General features: G+C 39.0%; 1 protein-coding gene across 2 annotated transcripts in view; it reads left to right on the top strand.

Annotated features, from left to right (window-relative positions):
• CYP71 (cyclophilin71) overlaps positions 1-18,601 on the top strand; it is a 32,664-nt gene extending 14,063 nt beyond the window's left edge. Inside the window, exons 4-13 of one of the 2 annotated variants that reach the window (XM_077374170.1) lie at positions 6,049-6,288; positions 6,411-6,532; positions 10,662-10,737; positions 14,247-14,354; positions 14,441-14,617; positions 15,225-15,442; positions 15,787-15,919; positions 16,132-16,355; positions 17,764-17,917; positions 18,008-18,601. In XM_077374170.1, the coding sequence (XP_077230285.1) occupies positions 6,049-6,288; positions 6,411-6,532; positions 10,662-10,737; positions 14,247-14,354; positions 14,441-14,617; positions 15,225-15,442; positions 15,787-15,919; positions 16,132-16,355; positions 17,764-17,917; positions 18,008-18,091 (1,536 nt within the window). In that variant the 3' untranslated portion in view covers positions 18,092-18,601. Of the gene's footprint in view, positions 1-6,040; positions 6,289-6,410; positions 6,533-10,661; positions 10,738-14,246; positions 14,355-14,440; positions 14,618-15,224; positions 15,443-15,786; positions 15,920-16,131; positions 16,356-17,763; positions 17,918-18,007 lie in introns of both variants that reach the window. The other variant, XM_077374171.1, reaches the window with a different exon arrangement.
• The last annotated feature ends 1,539 nt before the right edge of the window (positions 18,602-20,140 follow it).

Consider the following 20,140-nt stretch of genomic DNA (forward strand, 5'->3'; position numbering starts at 1 on the left):
GGTGCTTTCACAAGGTGTGCGCGCACCCTTGTATAAGTCCTAGTGTAAACCTTCTTACAGTGCTTACATTTTCACTTTTTGGTTCCCCCATGTTCTTTGCCAGCTTTCTTTCCTTTGACTACGTGTGACCATAAAACTGTCGCTGACCTTGCGTTCGGACCCAACACTATGTCCCCATCATAATCTTCTTCCACATATTCTTCATCATAGTTGTATTCTAGGTCCCCTTAAAAAACTATGTCATCATCACCTACACCTTGGCCTTGAAATTCTTGGTCGACAGTCTCGTCCATCTTTCCTCAATTGCTTCTGACAAAATCAAATTGTAAAATATTTGAATAGTATGATAGATATTTTCTACTGTGAGTGTCTTAATGCATGCAAGGGTATGTAGGGGTAGGCTCAGGGTTGGGTTTCCGTGAGAATTCCCGAGGGTATTCAATATTTTGCAGGGGTAGGGTCAGGGTTGGGTTTCCCGTGGCGCAGTGTCGAATCCATTGGATTTATATCCAACAGACCGTCTTACGTGGGAATTTTCGAGGGTATTCACTATTTTGCAGGGGTAGGGTCAGGGTCGGGTTTCCCGTGGCAGTGTCGAATCCATTGGATTTATATCCAACAGACCGTCTTACTTGGGAATTCTCGAGGGTATTCACTATTTTGCAGGGGTAGGGTCAGAGTTGGGTTTCCCGTGGCGCAGTGTCGAATCTATTGGATTTATATCCAATAGACCGTCTTACGTGGGAATCCCGGGGGTATTCACTATTTTGCAGGTATGTTGTACTTGAGAGACTGTATAATATTTGTCTTTCATCAAAATATAAAACTACATGAAACATTACAAAGATAAGAAATAACATTAAGCAATAATTGAACAATAAAGTTAACTACCATTACATAAGCCCTATTTGAGAATACAAAATAGTAATCAACTAATTAACTATTACATAGACCTAATACCCGTTCAGCAAAATACATCATCAAAATACAAATAAATCACCCCCTTGCACTGCTCCTAGAAGCAGCACTTGCCTCACCAGTCCCATACCATTCCCAAAAAATAGTTGTTCACCTCTCCAGGGGTGGGGTTGTTCTGAACGACAACGATGGTTCGCCGATTCCAGTCTCTATCAATCGCATTCACTGTCCTCATCTTCAAGGATTGAGGGCGAATGGAGTCCGGTACCTAAACATCCATCATCGCTATGTGATGTTGGGCTCCAAAGTACTGTCGGAGGATGCGCAGAGGCAAGTAAAAGGAAGTGCTCTGGAAACCCATTATCCGAAAGCACTTCTGACCAGAAGTCTCGAGGACCACAGAGGAAATGGGAGCTCATGGGAGAGTCCACTCAATGTCCTTACTTTCGCGACCCTCAAGCCATATAGCCCAACTGTCGCGATCATCGAATGAAACCAACACCTCCCGAGTATTAAAACTCCTCGTCCAGGCTCGTCTTGGCAAAGGTGGTGGAGCCAAAATTCGTAATCTCTCCACTAGTCAAACCTAAATAAAAAAAAGTTAGAAATAATAATTATCCATAACCAAGTACATCATTCAAGCATTTTTAATAAACCATCCAATACTTACATAAAGAATGACGAAACTTCCCAAGAAGTCAGATCCAGTAGATCGGCGAGCACTATCTAGGCTATCAAAAAGTTCCGCTAAAACAGTAGGAGCTAGATTTGCACCTTGGCGAACTTGATCAACCAAGTCTACAAAATATAATGGAATCAAGTCTGTTGACTCTGATTGGCCCGGAAAGAGAAACATTGGATAAGCACATAAGGCTAATGCATTTTTACGGCAACGGCGATACTCCATATCCAGTTATCTACTAGGTGAAAAGACTAGTACTAGCTTATGCACGAAGATACTACTTGCCTGACGGTAGTGACCTAGGGACTTCTGTGGCACGCCAACCAGACGTCTCAATGCCTTATCATAGCCTTCCTTAAAGGAAGGCTTGAACATGGGACCATCAGGAGAAATGCGGAGCATCATGCAAATATCTTCATGAGTCGGACAAAGCTCTTGCATTCCAAAATGAAACACATGCAAATCTGGATCCCAACAACTGATTGCGGCACGAATCAAACCCCAATTAACACAAACAATGGTAATATTGCGTAATCTGCATAGGCCCACTGTGCCAAGATTAACTCCTTCCACTTGATGCAACCCATTGATCCATGCCAGTAAACCATTGTTGGAGACTTCAGCCATTCCGCTCGCCATCACTCGTAAAGGGCCCACGTAGGCTCGTATGTAGTCTCGTATTGTTATCGAATGACAAATGATAAACAATATCTTATCAGCTCAAAAGATAAGCTAATAAGATAGGCCCACCGTAAGCTGCATTGAATATCAAAATATGGCTGGGAAAAATAATTTCCCTTTAATAATTTCCAACACATATCTGGGGAAATGACTGGGCTAAAATCACTGCCAAATGAATGGTTGTACAGAGACATTAAGTCAGAGACAAATTGAGTTTGTACAACTACAATGCTACAGTCAGCAATTCAACACATTCAATTTGAGTCGGAGATAAAAAATCAGCAATTCAGCACATTCAATCATAAACAATATTTGATAAAAATATATTTGCACAATGCTATAATCAGCTCATTCAATCTAAATAATATTCAATTTTGAACTCAAACTCAATTCTCAAATTCTAAAATTAATTGGGCCTAAATGTAATTTTGAATCAGTAAACACTTTTGGAATCAAAATTCACATCTCATGTAAGGGATATCAATTTGCAACACCTTTAGTGCCACTAACAAGATCATCCATCAGCCCCCTATTAGCCAAGTATATGTTTTTTCAAAAAGGACAGTGAGGCAACTTCTTAGGATGATCCAAAGTTCCAAACCATTTGTTGGGCAACTGAATGTACCCCATTGATCATTTTCACAGGATGATCATAATCGTACCATTCGAGAGATGATCCATGGCGTACAACACGTTATGCCTGACAAATGAATGGTTTGGATCATCCTATCAAGTGAGCTCCACTGTACTTTTGAAAAATCACTCAGTTGTGCTATATTAAAACATGGTAGTGCTAACATCAGTAGCCAAAAGCCACTGCCAAACCCAAATGTTATCAGCACTACTGTATTTTGATGCGGGCACTCCTCACTTTATTAAAAGTATGGTATGGCCTGCACTACAGGATGATCCAAACCGTCCATTAGATGGGCCACAGCCTAAATAGGTTGGGCCCCAAAAATCATTTCCATAGGTTGATCCTAACCCTCCGATCTGAATGTTTGAGCGTTGATCCTAACCCCTCTATAGATCGGAGGGTTAAGATCAACCTATGGAAATGATTTTTGGGGCAAAACCTTTTTAGGCCGTGGCCCATCTAATGGATGGTTTGGATTATCCTGTTGTGCGGGTCACGCCATATTTTGTAATAAAGTGAGGAGTGCCCTCATCAAAATACAGTAGTGCTGATAACATTTCCCACACAAACTGATTAAAAGAGGGGGGGTATCATTTTCACAGAAACTGTGTGAGAATGGTTTCTGTGTTCGGTTTCTCACACAGAAACCATTCCCACACAGAAAACCCATCCACATAAACCATTCTTTATTTTTTAGTTTTTTTTAAAAAAATAGAAAAAAAATATAAAATACCTACCTTCTTCTTCTTGCCGGCGGGAAGACGTCGTCGGATGGCGAGGAGAAGGGGGAGTGAGAGGGGCGGCAGTGAAAGAGAGGAGAAGAGATAAGAGAAGAAGGGTTTTTTCCTTTTTTAGGGTTTGATTCGTTTTATAAGCTTTTAAAATGAAATTACCAAAAAAACCCCCACTGAAATACCACCCTTACAACAAAAAAGATGGCCATAAATGTAATTTCACGTCAAAAAGTTGGGATTCGCGATTCCCATCACTAAAAGAACGGATTTGATGTAATGGGAATCACGATTTTAACTTTTGTGATTCCTGAATCCATATTACTAAAAACCGCGGATTGTATAATCATAAAACGCGTATTTACCATTTCTGAATCGCGATTCCGGTGGAAACAGAATCGCGATTCCCAAATTAGGATTCGCGATTCCGATGGAATCGATTCGGGATTCCCCAGAATCGGGGAATCGAATCGAATCACGATTCCGATTCGCGATTCGGGGAATCGCGAATCCTCACCTTCAGCTACGAATCCTGCTTCCTTGCTAAGATAGCAAGTTGCCATCTGAGGAGTATCAGAGCCCCCTTCTAGGAGTGTGCTTTAGATAGCGAAGGATATGGTGAACGACAGCCTGATGCGGAGCACGAAGAGCGTGAAGGGACTGGCTAACAACACTCACAACGAAGTTGGGATCTAGTCAGTGTTGGTTTAGATATATTAGCTGATGTACCGGACGGTATGTGGTGGAGGCAAGGAGAAGCTCTCCCTCATCAGCATGAAGGGAGTGTTTTGAATCTATCGGAGAGAGAGAGAAGGACGGCACCCAACATGTCAGTGCCTCGGAGAAGATCAAGTACATATCAATGCTGAGAGAGAACAATCCCCTAAGGGGAGCAGGCAACCTTGATGCCAAGAAAATATCGCAGATGACCATGTCCTTAATGTAGAAGGCGCTCCCCAGATCATACTTCATCTAAAAGGTAAAGTTATGAACTTATGATCAGCACCAATGATGACAATATCATCAACACAAGAAGGAAAGCTATCCTGAGGATGACACGCTGAAGCACTGAAACTAGGCATGAAGGGATTGTTTGGGCCCGTAGATCGACTTGAGAAGGTGACATACCTTTACAGTTTCCCCTTGAATATGAGTCCCAGGTGGCATATCCATGTACACTTCCTCTGTCTTGTCACCATGAAGAAAGGCATTCTTAATATCAAGCTGATGGAGAGGACAATCATGATAAGCTGTCATGGATATCTTCACACGATCGGAAGAAAACTTAGCCACTGGGACAAATGTGGAATTGTAGTCAAGCTTTGTATCGTTCAATAGAGCCATCTCCCTTGTGTTTTGCAGGAAAGACCCACTTGCATCCAATGGCGCGATTACCATGATGTAAGGGAAAAGTTCCCAGGTATTGTTATTTTGAAGAGCTACTATTTCTTCAACCATCACAGTTGTCCAAATCGAATGGCTCATAGCCTCACGAATAGAATGAAGAACCTGATCAAACGAGACAACCGACTGAAAAGTTGGATACGAAGGGGATAACACCTGATATGAAACTTAGAAATAGGATAAGGAGTTGTACAAGTCCTACCTTTGCGAAGGGAAATAGGTAAATTAGTGATGTCAGATCATCAGTTTGTCTGGAGGAGCAGATCGTCAACATGAAACACCTTTACAATTAAAAAGAAAGAGACATTGGAGGAAATAGTTTAGGAGATGAAGGCACTGGGAGAGAAACAAGGAGATGAATATTACTCTCAGTAGGACTCCCATTGTTTTTTTGTCTGGCTGCTATATGCCTTTATCACAGCAAAGAGGGTTTTCCCCATAGGCAGACCTATTTTCTTGTATCTTATGGCAGCGAGAGGGATTTTTCCATCAGAAGACCTCTTCTCCTTTTACTTGATAAACCTGTATCTCTCTTCATATTCCTTCCTCTAATTTTTGTTATATTTAAAAATACTAAAGAGGAATTTTTCCATCGGAAGACCTCTTCTCCTTTTCCTTGATAAACCTCTATTTGTTACTGCTCAAAAAAAAGAGACCTCTTCTCCTTTTCCTCGATAAACCTCTATCTTTCTCTGTATTCCTTCCTCCTCTAATTTTTGTTATATTTAAAAATACTTCTTACCTACCCAGTATTGATGCATGACTCTATCGATACTTGCCAAGGTCTTAGTGTCAACTCTACCTGTAAGCTCTCAGCTGAATTCAATTTTACCTTTCAAATTATGGTCTTACCTTGGCATATTCTATTATTATGAGAGAATAACTACATTGTTTTATTTTTGCCAATGTTGCTTTTAAGTAATTTTTCTCCTCGTCCTCAAACAATTCCATATTTTATGGGCTGTTGTCAACCATGGTTTGGTTCAGTGATGCAGGTTAGTGTTGATGGCTTACTGTGCTGTACAATTTCAAATGATCGTTCCGTGAAGATTTATGATGTTGTTAATTATGATATGATGGTCATGATGCGACTGCCATTTATTCCTGGTACTGTTGAATGGGTTTACAAGCAAGGGGATGTCAAAGCTAAGCTTGCCATTAGTGATCGAAACTCCCCATATGTGCATGTATATGATGCACGTGCTGGTTCGAATGAACCAATTATTTCGAGACAGGTTCGTTACTATTTTGGCAGTTGACTATTTTGGAAGCATAGCGATTAAAATCTAAAAAATTGATAACCTTTTCCTTATCCAACATGGTAGAAGTTCTTTCATGTGTCATATTCTCTATGCAGATACACATGGGTCCTATAAAAGTTATGAAGTACAACCATATATTTGACGCTGTAATATCTGCAGACGACAAAGGGGTCATAGAATACTGGTGCCCTATAACTCTCCAGTTCCCTGAAAATGGGTATGATCTTGTGATAGCAAATATTCTTTCAGTGCAGTTCTAGATTATTGTTTAATGCTGACTGGGTTATGGGTATGATCTTGTGATAACAAATATTTTTTCATTGCATTTCTAGATTATTGTTTAATGCTGACTGGGTTACAGTAACTATTCTGCAAATCATAATTATTTGGTTCAGAGTTTGTTATATTGATTGCAACAGGCTTTTATCGTGCCTGCAGTGATGTTTGATGAACATACGACATCAGAACAGAGGAACAGGCTCTTGCACATGCTACACAAGTCTTGATCTACTTTCATTTTGACCAAGTTGATCTAAAGTTAGCCATGTCCTAGTCCTAGCATCAGTAGGTCAATCTGCATGTTGTGTCTGCGATGTAAACAAACCTGGGGCTTCTGCTGGGTTTAGCAGTAGTGGTCATGCGAAGAAAGAAAAAAAAAAAAGTGTCAAATTTATTCTTCCCTTTCCATCCTTCTTTCTTTCCCCCCTCTATCCTCTGTCTTTTTATTTCCCTCTTGCAATTTCCCCCCTTCTGCACAAACAGTAGCCAACAGCCAGCCTGCCTCTCTTTCCCTCATTTCTCCACTTTCCCTTTCCCCCTTTCTTTGTTTCTTTCTCCCTACTTCACCCTTCGACTAGCCTAGGACTGCTGTCCCCCTTTTCCCTGATCCAAAATTATATTTTTTGGATATTGAAATATATTATTGCGGAATTAGAAGCAATCATATAATTGAGGTTGATGCAGCTTTGATACCACTTGATTCGTCGCGGATGCTAGGATCTTGTCCGTTCTAATGATGGAACACGATCTCACGGGTTTTCTTGAAGACTCGTGACTAAGCTTGGATCTTCCTGGGACTCTGGAAACTCTTTATCTTTCTTGAGGAACATGCATGTGATTACAATTTGAGGGAGAAAAGAACATCACAAATCTAATGGAGAGGAAAAACTAACCCTTCTTCAAAGACTCTTTCAATAACTACAAATACTAAACATAACATGAATTGCCTTTCCAACCTAGAAAGATAAACATACTAACAACTAAATAAACTGTCAGACTACTTCCTCTACTTCTGTTACGTAGGGAAGGGACATCAATTCAGTAGTGAAGAAAAACAAACATAGGGAAAAAGGAGTGGGAGAGATTCTCCCAACTCACAGATCTACGTCTCAGTGCATGGTGCCTCTGTTTTAGAGAAAAGAGATATTTTTCTTCAAACCCTCAAGATGTGTCCTTCAAAGTGCCCTCTTCAATTCTCTTTTATCCCCCTTGGTAGACATGCATGTCCCCTTATAATGGTAGGGGGTTCCCTTCAACCCATATTTGTGTGCTTACTAAAAATAGTTAGTTTGCATACATACTAAAAAGTTAGTTTCCTATAATTCTAAAATTCAACTTTCTAAAAATAGTACAATTCGAGTCTAACCAAACTCACTAAATATCATTAATTATGTTCTAATCCAATGGGACACTCAAACTCCATCTAAGATAAGTTCTAGTACTCCTAACGTAGTCCCTATTAACACAACTCAACTCTCATAGAAAAGTTGCAAAGTGTACGGCTGGCTGCCAACCTGACGCCAACCCTCCTCCTTTATCTTATCCTGGCTTGGGACAGACTGTGAAAAATACAGGCGGAGTTAATGTAGCCCCTATTAGGACTTCTAATTTAACTCTAACTAGGACTAGAATTCTTCCAGCATCATATGCAGTTGCAACCTAATTTTTCATTCATAGTATACATCAGTGTGCAAGCCACATGTTCTGAATACGCCATGTTTAATGATATATAGTGCTCCCATCTGGGCTTGCGTAGCTTCCTAGGATGCTTCTCAGTATGGACCCTTGATCTTGGCCCATGCTGCTCTGAGATCCACTTTGATCATCCCTCGCACCTGCATCCCTCCTTTCCCCTTTGCCTCTCCTAGAGCTGTCGGCCAGCACAACCCTTCGCTACATCCAACAGCTCAGCATCCTTGCTAATTTGCCGCCCTTCTGTGACAGCCATCCAGTGTTGTTACTGTCTTCATGCTTTTCTGCTGTATTTCATCAAATCACAGAGGATAGTCCTCCCTTTCCCCTCTTCACTCTCCTTGCTGTCCTGTTTAATTTTTCTTGCTAAAACTGCAGTTACAACCGTTTAGATTCCCTTCATCACCTTGTGGATGCCTTCACCTCCTCTGATTTCTATGCATTTCTACCATTTCATCACCTTTCTCTTCATCACCATCAGCGGCGGTTGGTACAACCCTTGGATGGAACGCCGCTACTGCTGTTGCTCCATCCCTTCTTAGGAGCTCTTACCGGGGGACAAATGTCGTCGACTGTATTTGCATCCCTTTTCCCTTTTGGTCAGCCCACTGCCCGCCATCTGCCCATACCTTTACCCTATCCTTGCTGTACTTTCTTCTAGCCCTAGTTTGCTTATTTGACGTCATATCACATTGTGAATAGATTGGTACATTATTGTTTCAGCTCATTTATAGACTTTGGTGAATTTGCCATGCCATAGAAATGAATTTGCTACTTTAATTGAAAATCTTAATTTATGCTCCTAAAGTTCTCTAAAAGAACTATCGAACCCTAGGTTTGCACCAGTGATGCAAGCGAAGTTCATAAACAAGCCCATAATTCCATAAAAATTGGTTCGAGAGAAATAGGCTCAAAGGCAACCGAAACATCATACCCACATCAATAGTGGGCCTTATAAAGCTCCATTTGTCACGGAAATTTGCAGGCTTGGTCATTATGATTTTTGAAATTTTTTAATGATTTTTACTTATTTTTTGGGTGAAATTTTAGTAATTTTTATTAGGCCATATGTAATGAAAACATGATTAAGCAACATGTAGTACACTTTTTTATTTTTATTTTGGACTGCTCTAAAATATAAATGAGGTTTATTTAGTTTGATCTTAGGGCTAAGATTCTTGTACCAATGGTTATTGTTAAACTAGAGTTTTACGATATTTTGGACCTGTATATATGAAGTTTTGATGTACTTTCCAGGAGTTTAATGAATAGTTACGAGTTTTCCCTTTTGGGCTGTGTTTCACCCTACTATGTTGATCATGTTATGATAAAATGCTAGTGTCATTTTGTCTCTTTGGCTTTGCTTCTTAATCTCTATTGGATTGTTTTTGTGATTATTCAATTATTTAGCAAGTCCTTTACTTTTGGTGGATTCCTAGTAGATTTACTTTCACCACTTATTTAATGTGTTCCTACGCTTCAAAGATTGACACCTTGTCTCATTCTGGCTGGTTATCCATCCTCTTCAAAATTGGTGCCCAAAGAATCTTTGATGGAGTTCCCCCTCCAAGTGGAAGAGCCAAGTACGGAATCACTGAAAATTCAATATCGCACATGAATAATAACTCTGCTAACTCAAGAGCCCTACAATCGGGGAGAGTTTGAAACCAGCTATAGTGCTCTTCCTTTTGTTTATCCTCAGCCCGGACATTGCCTTAAGCTACCTTAAAATACACTTAAAATTCACAAGCTAAACCTCACAATCCTACAATTGTAATTAGAGACTTTGATTTTGAAATAAGAATTTGAATTGGTTTTGGAGGCTAGATCTAGATCTAGCAAATTTCTAATTTTGGAGGGCTTGAACTTGTAAATTTCGTCGAAGGCAAGAGACTCCATTGGGCTGAGCAAGATACGACTTATTTGAAATTCATTGAATGAATAATTCATCAAAATGAATCTTTCTGTTAGATTTCAGATATTCTATAGTTCCTTCCCGTGTTAATTACCAATTCTTGGTCATTGAGATTCATGGGCGATTCGGATTAAGATTTAGGGATAGGGTTTCATTTGTGAAATGCAAATGGGCGATTCGGAGTAAGATTTAGGGATAGGGTTTCATTTGTGAAATTCAAATGGGTGATCGACATGAAAGACTGAGGTGGTCAATACTATATAAAACCTAACCAAAACACCAACAAAAACATAACAAATGCTTAAGGGCAAGAGAAATCAAGGAGGGTAATCGAACAACTCCATGTTATTTATTATATTGTTATTTAACCTAGCATAAGCACTAATTTTTTTTTTTTTTTTTTTGAAAATGATAAGCACCAATATTGTTATTTAACATATTGTTTGTATGTGGCATGCAGGGTGAGTTTCAGGTTGAAAACTGATACAAATCTTTTTGACATTGCAAAGTGCAAGACCACTGTCTCTGCAATTGAGGTACAATATATACAGATATCTTGAACATCTTACGGGTTTATTTCCATGTGATCATCATATATTTTTCTCTAGGACTTCCAAGTAATGTTTCACATCTAGTTCCAGGGGTCTGTAAGGGGATTAGTCAAAGGTACAGCCCGACCCGAAAAGTCTTGGATGAACCTACAGTAGTAGTTTACCAAAGCCAAGAAAAGATCTTCAAAATATATATACCTTTGATGGGGGATCCCATTCCTCTATGGTGAAGGCGTAGCTATTTCACTGCAATCTATAGCCGGCACATTGGATAACTTGTTGGAAGAGGCTAATGATTACTTTTGCTAGATCTCTTGGACATCTTACAGGTTAATTTCTACGGTTTTCTTCATCATATATTTTTCTCTAGGACTTCCAAGTAATGTTTCACATCTAGTCCTAGGGGTCTGTGCTTTTTCTGTGCTAATGAGAGGTTGAGCTTGATCAGGTTTACAGCTATTTAAGAGGCGTAGCTAGCGGAGATGTGAATGCTTAGATGGATGTGCGGCCACACAAGGTTAGATAGAATTAAAAATGAAGACATCCGTAAAAACGTGGGGGTGGCACCAATTGAGGAGAAGATGAGAGAGCACCGCTTAAGATGGTTTGGGCATATCCAACGTAGGCCTTTGGATTGCTCTAGTGAGAAGAAGTGACTCGTGCCAAGTTGATGGGGTAAAAAGAGGTAGGGGCAGACCGAAAACAACTTGGGTAGAAACAATGAGGAAATACTTGATGGCTAGGAACATAATATAGAACATGACCTTGGATAGGAGAGAAGGGAAGAAAATTATCCATGTAGACGAACCCAACTAGTGTCAGGATTAGACTTAGTGCGTGTTTGGCATACCGTTTAAAACACCGTTTGGCGTTTGAAACACCGTTTTGGGGCCAAACGGCCGTTTGGGAGTGTTTGGGTACCCAGCCACCGTTTGAAACGCCGTTTGAAATGCTGTTTTGAACCCTCAAAACGGCGTTTTGCAAACGGAGGGGGGAGGTCCATTTGCAAAACTCCGTTTTGAACGGAGTTTTTGGGCTGTGGGTTTTTACATGTTTGCCCTTACCAAAACCCATTTTTACGTATATGCGTGCGATTTTATGCGTTACGTCAAATACAAAAAAGTGAGGGTGTTAATATCATTCTTGAGGACACAAATTTGTTAAATTGTTAATATTTAATTCAAAACAAGGGGCTGCTGATATCATTATATGATCTCTTAATTTTAATTTTTTAAAGACAAAAGAATTAAAAGAAACCCTAGTTTCTTACTTTCTTCATCTACTTTGCAAAGTTGTAAACCCTCTCACGCTTCACTGCCTCAGCGCCTCCACTCGTCCGTCAAATCCGGCCGCTGAGAAGAAGGTGAAGAACCCCAAAGGTATAGCCTTTTTTTTTTTGGCAATGATGTTTAATTTTAATAGTGTTTGAATGAGATCGTAATGACCTTTTAATATTGGGCCTAATGAGAGAGTAGTTGAGTTACATTCAGGCCAACCAAACAATGCCCTTTTTGGTCATTTTACCACTAAAACTCCATTTTGGGGCATTTGCAACCAAACACATAATACCTCCGTTTGCCGTTTAAATGCCGTTTTGATCTGGCCAACCAAACATGGAAACGCCATTTGGCAAAACGCCGTTTTAAACGCTATTTCAAACGGTACGCCAAACACACCCTTAGTCAATTTGAGCCGGGTAGATTCTTTCACCTTCTTCTTCATGAAAATTTTCTAAAGGATTCATTAGCCGACCCCAACTAGTTTGGGACAAAGGCTTAGTTGAGTTGAGTTGAGTTGAGCTATTTCATTGCAATCTATAACAAGCAGATTGGATAACCTGTTGTAAGAGGCTAATGGTTACTTTTGAAATTTAGGGAAAGGGAAGGATTCTGTCAGTATCTCTGGATGGATTTGCATGATGCCTAGATGCCTCGATTTCTCTTTGGTATTTTTGGGCGCATCCTAATGTAATCTTAAAGTGCAATTTGGTGTTTTCTGGATTAGTTGACCACCCTTTTATTGAATTGCAAGTTAGTGCGAAGAAGGGCTTATATGCATTTAGAAATACTTCAAGTTATACTTGACATTTTTCTAATTGCAGGGGAATAGGAATTTACTTAGTCGAGAGTTGAGAGCTGAGGGAGGAGTTGAGGCTCGAGTTCCACTTCTTCTCGGAGCTTAAATCTTATTATATTCCTTCATTCTCTTGTTTTGTGTCTCACTCCGCTACATAGGTTGCAAGACTTTTCACTTCCTCTACTTCTTGTCTGTCTTCATTTGGAGAAAACATGTCCTTATCACCACTAGGACTGCCACCAGCAACACTGTCATGCATATCACCAATCTGGCAATTCACTAAGATTGGGTGAGCCTCTTATTTTTCAAGCCTATATCAAAATGACCGCCAAAAATGATTTGCCCTGAGAGCTACTCAATTTCATTAGTTTTTAGTTGCTTCCGCAATTGAAAATACAACCATTCTTTTGTTGTTTCTTTTCTGGCAGAAAATATGGGAAAGAAAGGAAATGAGCGAAATGCTGTGAGGATATAATGGGGAGAGTAAAAAAAAAGGATTTTTGGCAGGGCGGTTAATTGTGCCATTTTTCTCAGCATTGACTCTCTCTCTCTCTCTCTCATTGCTAGAAAAACCAACATCAAGAAATGGGTTTATGATGAAGAAGATGTCATAGAACAAAGAAGTCAGAAGAAAAAGGAAAAAGGACAAACATAGCACTTCTATTATTTTGTTGTTAGAAAGAAAAAATATGGTTATTTTTGTCATTACAGTTTCATCTCTTGCATTTCTCAAGTCACGAAATAGAAATTGCTACCAAATTTTTAGTTTAAATAGATTGTTTATTTTCACCGAAGGTGATGTTTCTTTCCGGAAGCGTTAGTTGTTCGGTCCCTCGATTGGGGACCTCACTTGCGCACACGACTCTAGCACTCTAGCATGCAAGCACAGAAGGGAGAGGTTTTACTGAGCTATGCCCTCCTTCTCAGTCAGAAGCCTCCCTCGCACGACTCTCAAAAGGCCAAAGATCTTTCTTGTCTCTCTTTTTAACAGTGAAGCATAGTGATTCTTGTCTTCACTTTTAGAGTACTTGCTCCGTAGCAAAAGATATTTCTTTTTTAGATACTGCCGTAGCAATTAAGGATCACTGATTGAATGTTCTTGTATTTTTAAAGTACTTGTGAATATCAAAGAGTTTTGTGTTTATGTATATTTTATATGCATCTATGTAATATTATATTGCATTTTTTACGCACAAATAATATCAACAGAATATATCTTAATTTCTGCATTGGCATATTGGTTCTCTGAATTTAATTTGTCACGGACCTCATTTCGATCTGCATTCCAGCATACACAATTGTGGCCAAGTTATCGTAGATGCCTATATATCAGGATTTATTGAAAGTCATTCATGATCTCAAATACCTGTGAATATTTTTCCTTCCGCAATTGCAATTTCATTTCAGTGCTCTTTCAGGTGAGCTCTGATGGTAAGCAATTTGCTATTACATCTCCCGATCGTAGGGTGCGCGTATTTTGGTTTAAAACGGGGAAACTGAGGAGAGCGTATGATGAGTCTCTTGAGGTAACAGTTATTTCCTTTGAAAGCTCATCTTTGAGATCCTTAATTTTTGCTCATCTTTCCAATAAGCTAGTGCCTCTGGTGATTAGGTGGCCCAGGATCTGCAGAGGAGTGATGCTCCATTGTATCGACTAGAAGCTATTGATTTTGGGCGAAGGATGGCCGTTGAGAAGGAAATTGAGAAAACAGAAAATGTGCCACAACCAAATGCAATTTTTGATGAGAGCTGTAACTTCTTAATATATGCAACTCTGTTGGGCATAAAAGTAAGACCCCTGTCCTGTATTCTCATGTTAATCAGTTGGTTGCATTTACAGTGGCATATTAAATTCTCGGGGCTTTATTTTTAACAAACTATTTATAGATTTTTCAAAGCATGTGTTATTAGTTATTACGCCCTTTTCTGATTTTCTCTTAATTTTTTGAGCTCATGTAATGCAATTTATTCTTGTAAGCAAGTTCAATGCTCATGACTTATATTTTCCTTTTCTTGTAAGATGCCAACTAGCTGACTGTACCGGAGTAAGAAGAAAAACAAAAAGCTCTAATTTCACCGTTATGCCATTTTTTCATTTATGTAAGACTGGCTCAAAAGTGTCACTAGAACTATACAAATAAATGTTGAAGTGGAAAATTTTTATGAATAGAAGTTTAAGCATTGAACTAATTGGCAGTTGCCAATAAAAATGTGTTAGCAATTCTAGCAAATGATCTATATCGGATGTGCTTGAGATCTCTACAACAAGATTGCCTTATCTTTATTCACGTTTCTCTTAACAATGTTCTCAGTTATATGCATCATGTCTGCCTGGATTCCTATTCCGCCTCGTTTCATACATCAGTTGAGGTTTCTGAATCATCTTTTGCCAACAGATTGTAAATCTGCATACAAACAAAGTTGCCCGAATTCTTGGGAAGGTGGAGAACAATGATAGATTCTTGAGAATTGCTCTGTACCAAGGTGACAGAAACAGTAAAAAGATAAGGAAAATTCCTGTTGCTGGAGCAAATGTTAATGAAAGCAAAGAGCCTTTGACAGATCCTACACTTTTATGTTGTGCTTTCAAGAAGCATCGGATTTATTTGTTCAGGTACTGAAGATTTTCCACAAGATGTAATTTATTGTGATTAACTGTGGTTTAGAATATTTAAATCGTAAATGATGAACGTTGGAAATCCTTGGAATTGTGGACGTGAATGGAAATTTTGAAATCATTCCTGTTGTAAACTTTTTGATATAAAATTTCTTAATGTTTTTTTTGTTGTTATTTAAATTGGCTTGTGACCACAACCAAGTGGTTTTTGGGAAAAAAAAAACTCTTCCATCTAAGATATGGGCTCAAGCCCTAACTTGCTAAACACTTCTATTTTCCAAGTATTGAATGACCTTGCTAGCTGATTCCAAATTTTGACTTTCGTGCTGTGGTGTAAACAGCCGGAGAGAACCAGAGGAGCCCGAAGATGCAACTAAGGGAAGGGATGTCTTCAACGAGAAGCCTCCTCCCGAAGAACTTTTGTCTGTCTCAGATATTGGAAAATCTGTCACGACTTCTCTTCCTGACAATGTGGTAAATTCATATCATATTTTATTCTTTTAATGGGTTATTGGTATTACTATCATTGGATTTATGCGTGGAGTTGACTTACTAACATATTGGTTTTGTGCTACATTAGTTTTTGGCTGTCTGGATGTACAAGATGAACACACACATCAACCTTGACGCATATGCTTTCTTCAGAGATTGTGTGTAACGGGCTTCTTCTTTATTTTTTTTATCAGATCTTGAACACAACACTAGGGGATATGCACATGAAACTGTACCCTGAAGAGTGCCCAAAAACTGTGGAGAACTTCACAACACACTGCAGAAATGGTTATTATGACAACCTCATTTTCCATCGTGTCATTAAAGGGTTCATGATACAGACAGGAGATCCTTTGGGAGATGGCACGGGTGGGCAGTCCATTTGGGGAAGGGAGTTTGAAGACGAGTTCCACAAAAGGTAAATTGCCAATCCACTTATTTACAAGTTAATCAGTATGCTCTACTAAAGAAAAAACGGAAGCTAAAACTGTATTGTGTATTCTCTCCAAATAAAGCTCTTCTCCTAAAAGACACTGTGACTTTTGTTTCCTTACCTGTTAGTTGACACTTGCCAGTATATACTAAAAAGTATATCTTTTCATGAGTTTCTATTTGAATTGGAGAAATTAGTGATAAGGCGTATTTCCTCCTGAGGTGCGAGGCTTTAGGCCTGACGAAATTTCTGTATTTTTCAATAAAAAAGTTTAAAAATAAAGCAAAAAAATAGAAAATACCAAATAAACTATACCTCATGAAACAATTTGAAATTTTAAGTACAAACATAAATTGATGTCATCGTTCGGTAAAAGTGGAGATAACAGTAGTTTGTTCTGAGTTGGAGCTTCTGTGGGATTGTTAAGGTGTAGACTCTGTTTTTTGAGAGTTTACATCTCCTGGCAGATGTAGGGATCTGCAGCAAGGTCTTTTGGTTTTTGTCGGGGACATGTTGTCCCGTTCTGAATGTAATTTGGTCCATTTTATATAAAGCTGTTACCTTTAAATAAAAAAATTACAAACATAAAAATAGAAAAAAATACCAAATAAATTACTTCAATATTTTTTAAAAAGCATTTGTTTTATGTATGCATCGAATTCTATCCCATGTATACTCCTATGGCCCTCTACAATTACAATATGGACCCAAAGGACACACGTCTATGATGGCTGCCAGGGGGCAGCGCCCTCGATGCGTATAATAGGGGCATTTTCGTAAGGTAAATATAGCATAGTTTCCGTGTATGCATGAAACATTTATACTGGAAAAAAACTCCCTGAAACCTAAAAACTCCTTAAAACAATCAAGTAGATGATTTTAAAATATGAAATAGATATTATAAGACCCCCCCATCCCTCCCATCCATTTAAACACCAATGAGGGTTTAAGTTTAAAGAAAATTGAAAAATCCAATTAAAAAATTAAAAAAAAATTGAGGCTCGGGTGGCAAAATCGTCACCACGTGATGGAGTGCCTGAAAGGATTACGCCTTTCATCTGAGGCACATGCCTTAAGTTAAATGGCGCACGCCTTTTTGCTTCTCACCCCAAAACACATGCGCCTTTGTTGGGTCATGCCTTTCCCCTTGCACATTGATGCGTTTTAGCTGCGCCTCACCTTGGGTCATGCCTTGAGGCGTACGCCTTTGAAAACGCTGGGAGATAGTTAAGTTATTTGTTTAATTTCTTGGACCATGTCACACCCTTTCGCTTCATACTAATTCTCGAATTTTCTACCATTTTATTAAATTCCAAATCTATGATTAGTTGATTGCAGTTACTGTGGCTATACTTACAGCTGGTACATAAGCAGATTCATATTTTTCCTGCAGCTTAAGGCATGATAGACCCTTCACTCTGTCAATGGCAAATGCGGGAGCCAACAGCAATGGGTCACAGTTTTTTATTACCACTGTTGCCACGCCATGGCTAGACAATAAGCACACGGTCTTTGGTAGAGTTGTAAAGGGAATGGATGTGGTACAGGTAGGAAGATCGTGTAACCCTGAGTCCCTGACTAGCACCACATTTCTTGTTCTTAACAGCTAATTTGTGAATCCTATTTGTATTGGGCAGGCCATAGAGAAGGTGAAGACAGACAAGACAGACAAGCCATACCAGGATGTAAAGATCTTGAATGTGACTGTTCCAAAGTCTTAAATCTTGCATTCTTTTGGTAACCAGAATGTAAAGATCTTGAATGCGACTCTTCCAAAGTCTTAAATCTTTCCTTCTGATAATTTATGTATTTGGTATATGGGAGACCTTTCTTCGCTTATGGGGAAGCTCTTGCATCACATGTCAAATATGTATTACTCCAGATACCTATGTTAGCACTTGTAATGTACTATCCAGAGTATGTGAGATATACTTATTTTGTAGGTAGTATATGAGAAATACTGTAATATAAAAAGGGCAGCCCAGTGCACGAGGCTCCCACCATTGCGGGTTCTGGGGAGGGCTAGATGTCCGCAGCCTTACCCCTGCTTTGCAGAGAGGCTGTTTCCGTGACTCGAACCCGTGACCACCAGGTCACAATGTATTATCACAATGGACCACCAGGTCACAATGAGATATACTGTAATATGTGATATCTAAATCCTCGTACAATTCAAGAGTATCTTATATGTAATACAGTCTGTCATATCCTCTACTTTGAAATTTTTGCAAGGCACCATGATTGTTGTCATGACAGTGATGCATATCCATGTCAAAGTATCGAACCCAATTCTTTTCTGTGCTCACAAATCTGAATTATTTGTGGATTTTCGAACATTCCGAGTACGTCCGTGGCTTGTGGAGAAAGCAACGGTTCATTAGAATGTTGCCACCAACTGATTGTAGTAAAGGTACGTATGGTATTAGTAATATAGAGCATTCTCTGTTCTTATTTGTTCTTGCAATTGATTTTGTCATTGTATAATGAGCAGGTGAGTCGAGCAATTTAGTGTAGCCAACATGCATGATCATTCAGCATCTTCTCTTTTGTGATTCCTCCTTATCCTGTCAATGTCTTACATATGACATTATATTCTTTTGTTTTTTTATTCCTTAGAAGTCTTTTTCTTTTCAAACTGCTGCCCTCTAAGCTTCACAAATATATCATTGATTTTTTTTTTTTTTTTTTTCAGGCAATATGCTTTCTGTAGGACTGGAACAGGATGAGAGCGGGTTACTATCTAAGACTCATCTGTCTATTGAATTTTCTCTCTTAAGGCCGTGTTTGTTTTAGATTATGACAACCGATTGTGGAATCACCAACCGATTATTGGACCGAAATTTGCATTAAATTTGAGTCCAATAATCAGTTTTGGACACACAATCGGTTCTCAAAATCCAAAACAAACAGGACCAAAGCAATAGAGGGATATGGGAGTCGTTTCCTAAAAATGAACACAAAATATTCAAAGGTTGACATGAAAAATGAAAAGGTTTTCATTTGTCAGCTTTTGAATGGAGTGACGAGCGTGAAAACAAGAACATTTGACTGAGTGGTGTCTTCTCACTCTCTTTTCTGTACTGACGTCATTGCCAACATCAGCTTGACAATCATGGAAATACAAGGATATGTAAAGGGGCATGTTTGGCAACCATGAAAAAGATATTCATGGAATATTTTTTTACCTTGTGTGAGAGGAGGAAAGAGGCCTGACAGAAAGGGGGATTTGAGGGGTGGTGACTGGTGAGTAGAGCATGGGGGGTTGTAAACATGGTTTTAAATTTCGACCGAAATCCGAAATGACCGAAATCGGGTACACCCGAAATGTTACTAAATTAGTAAATTCCAGTCGAAATTTCATCTGAAATTTAAGGAATTTCACCCAAAAATCTCGACTTTTATTATCGACTTTGTGATCATAGGTTCAATCCTAGCTTACCTACCAAAAGAACTTTTTCCTATAGAATATTTTTACATATATTTTTTACCCTAGATCCAATTAGCTCATTATAAATTTCTTCAATCATGTTTGGCAACCCTGAATTTTTTTTTTTCTGAAAAAAAATCTTTTCCGTTGTAAAAGAATCAATCTACCCTTTGATAACACCCTTTTAAGGTAAAAACTATAGGGCGATGATATTTTCACTCCCTCTGCAGCACGCATTCGCCTCGTAAAAAAGCGTTAATGTTGCCCACTGTTCACATTATAAGGGGGGCGAATGAGTACTGCAGAGGGGGTGAAACTATCATCTCTCAAACTATATATCACA

The sequence above is a fragment of the Tasmannia lanceolata genome, unplaced genomic scaffold (genome assembly GCF_043159265.1).
Source record: "Tasmannia lanceolata isolate RefF3 unplaced genomic scaffold, GAP_Taslan_0.1 ptg000044l, whole genome shotgun sequence".
NCBI lineage: Eukaryota > Viridiplantae > Streptophyta > Magnoliopsida > Canellales > Winteraceae > Tasmannia > Tasmannia lanceolata.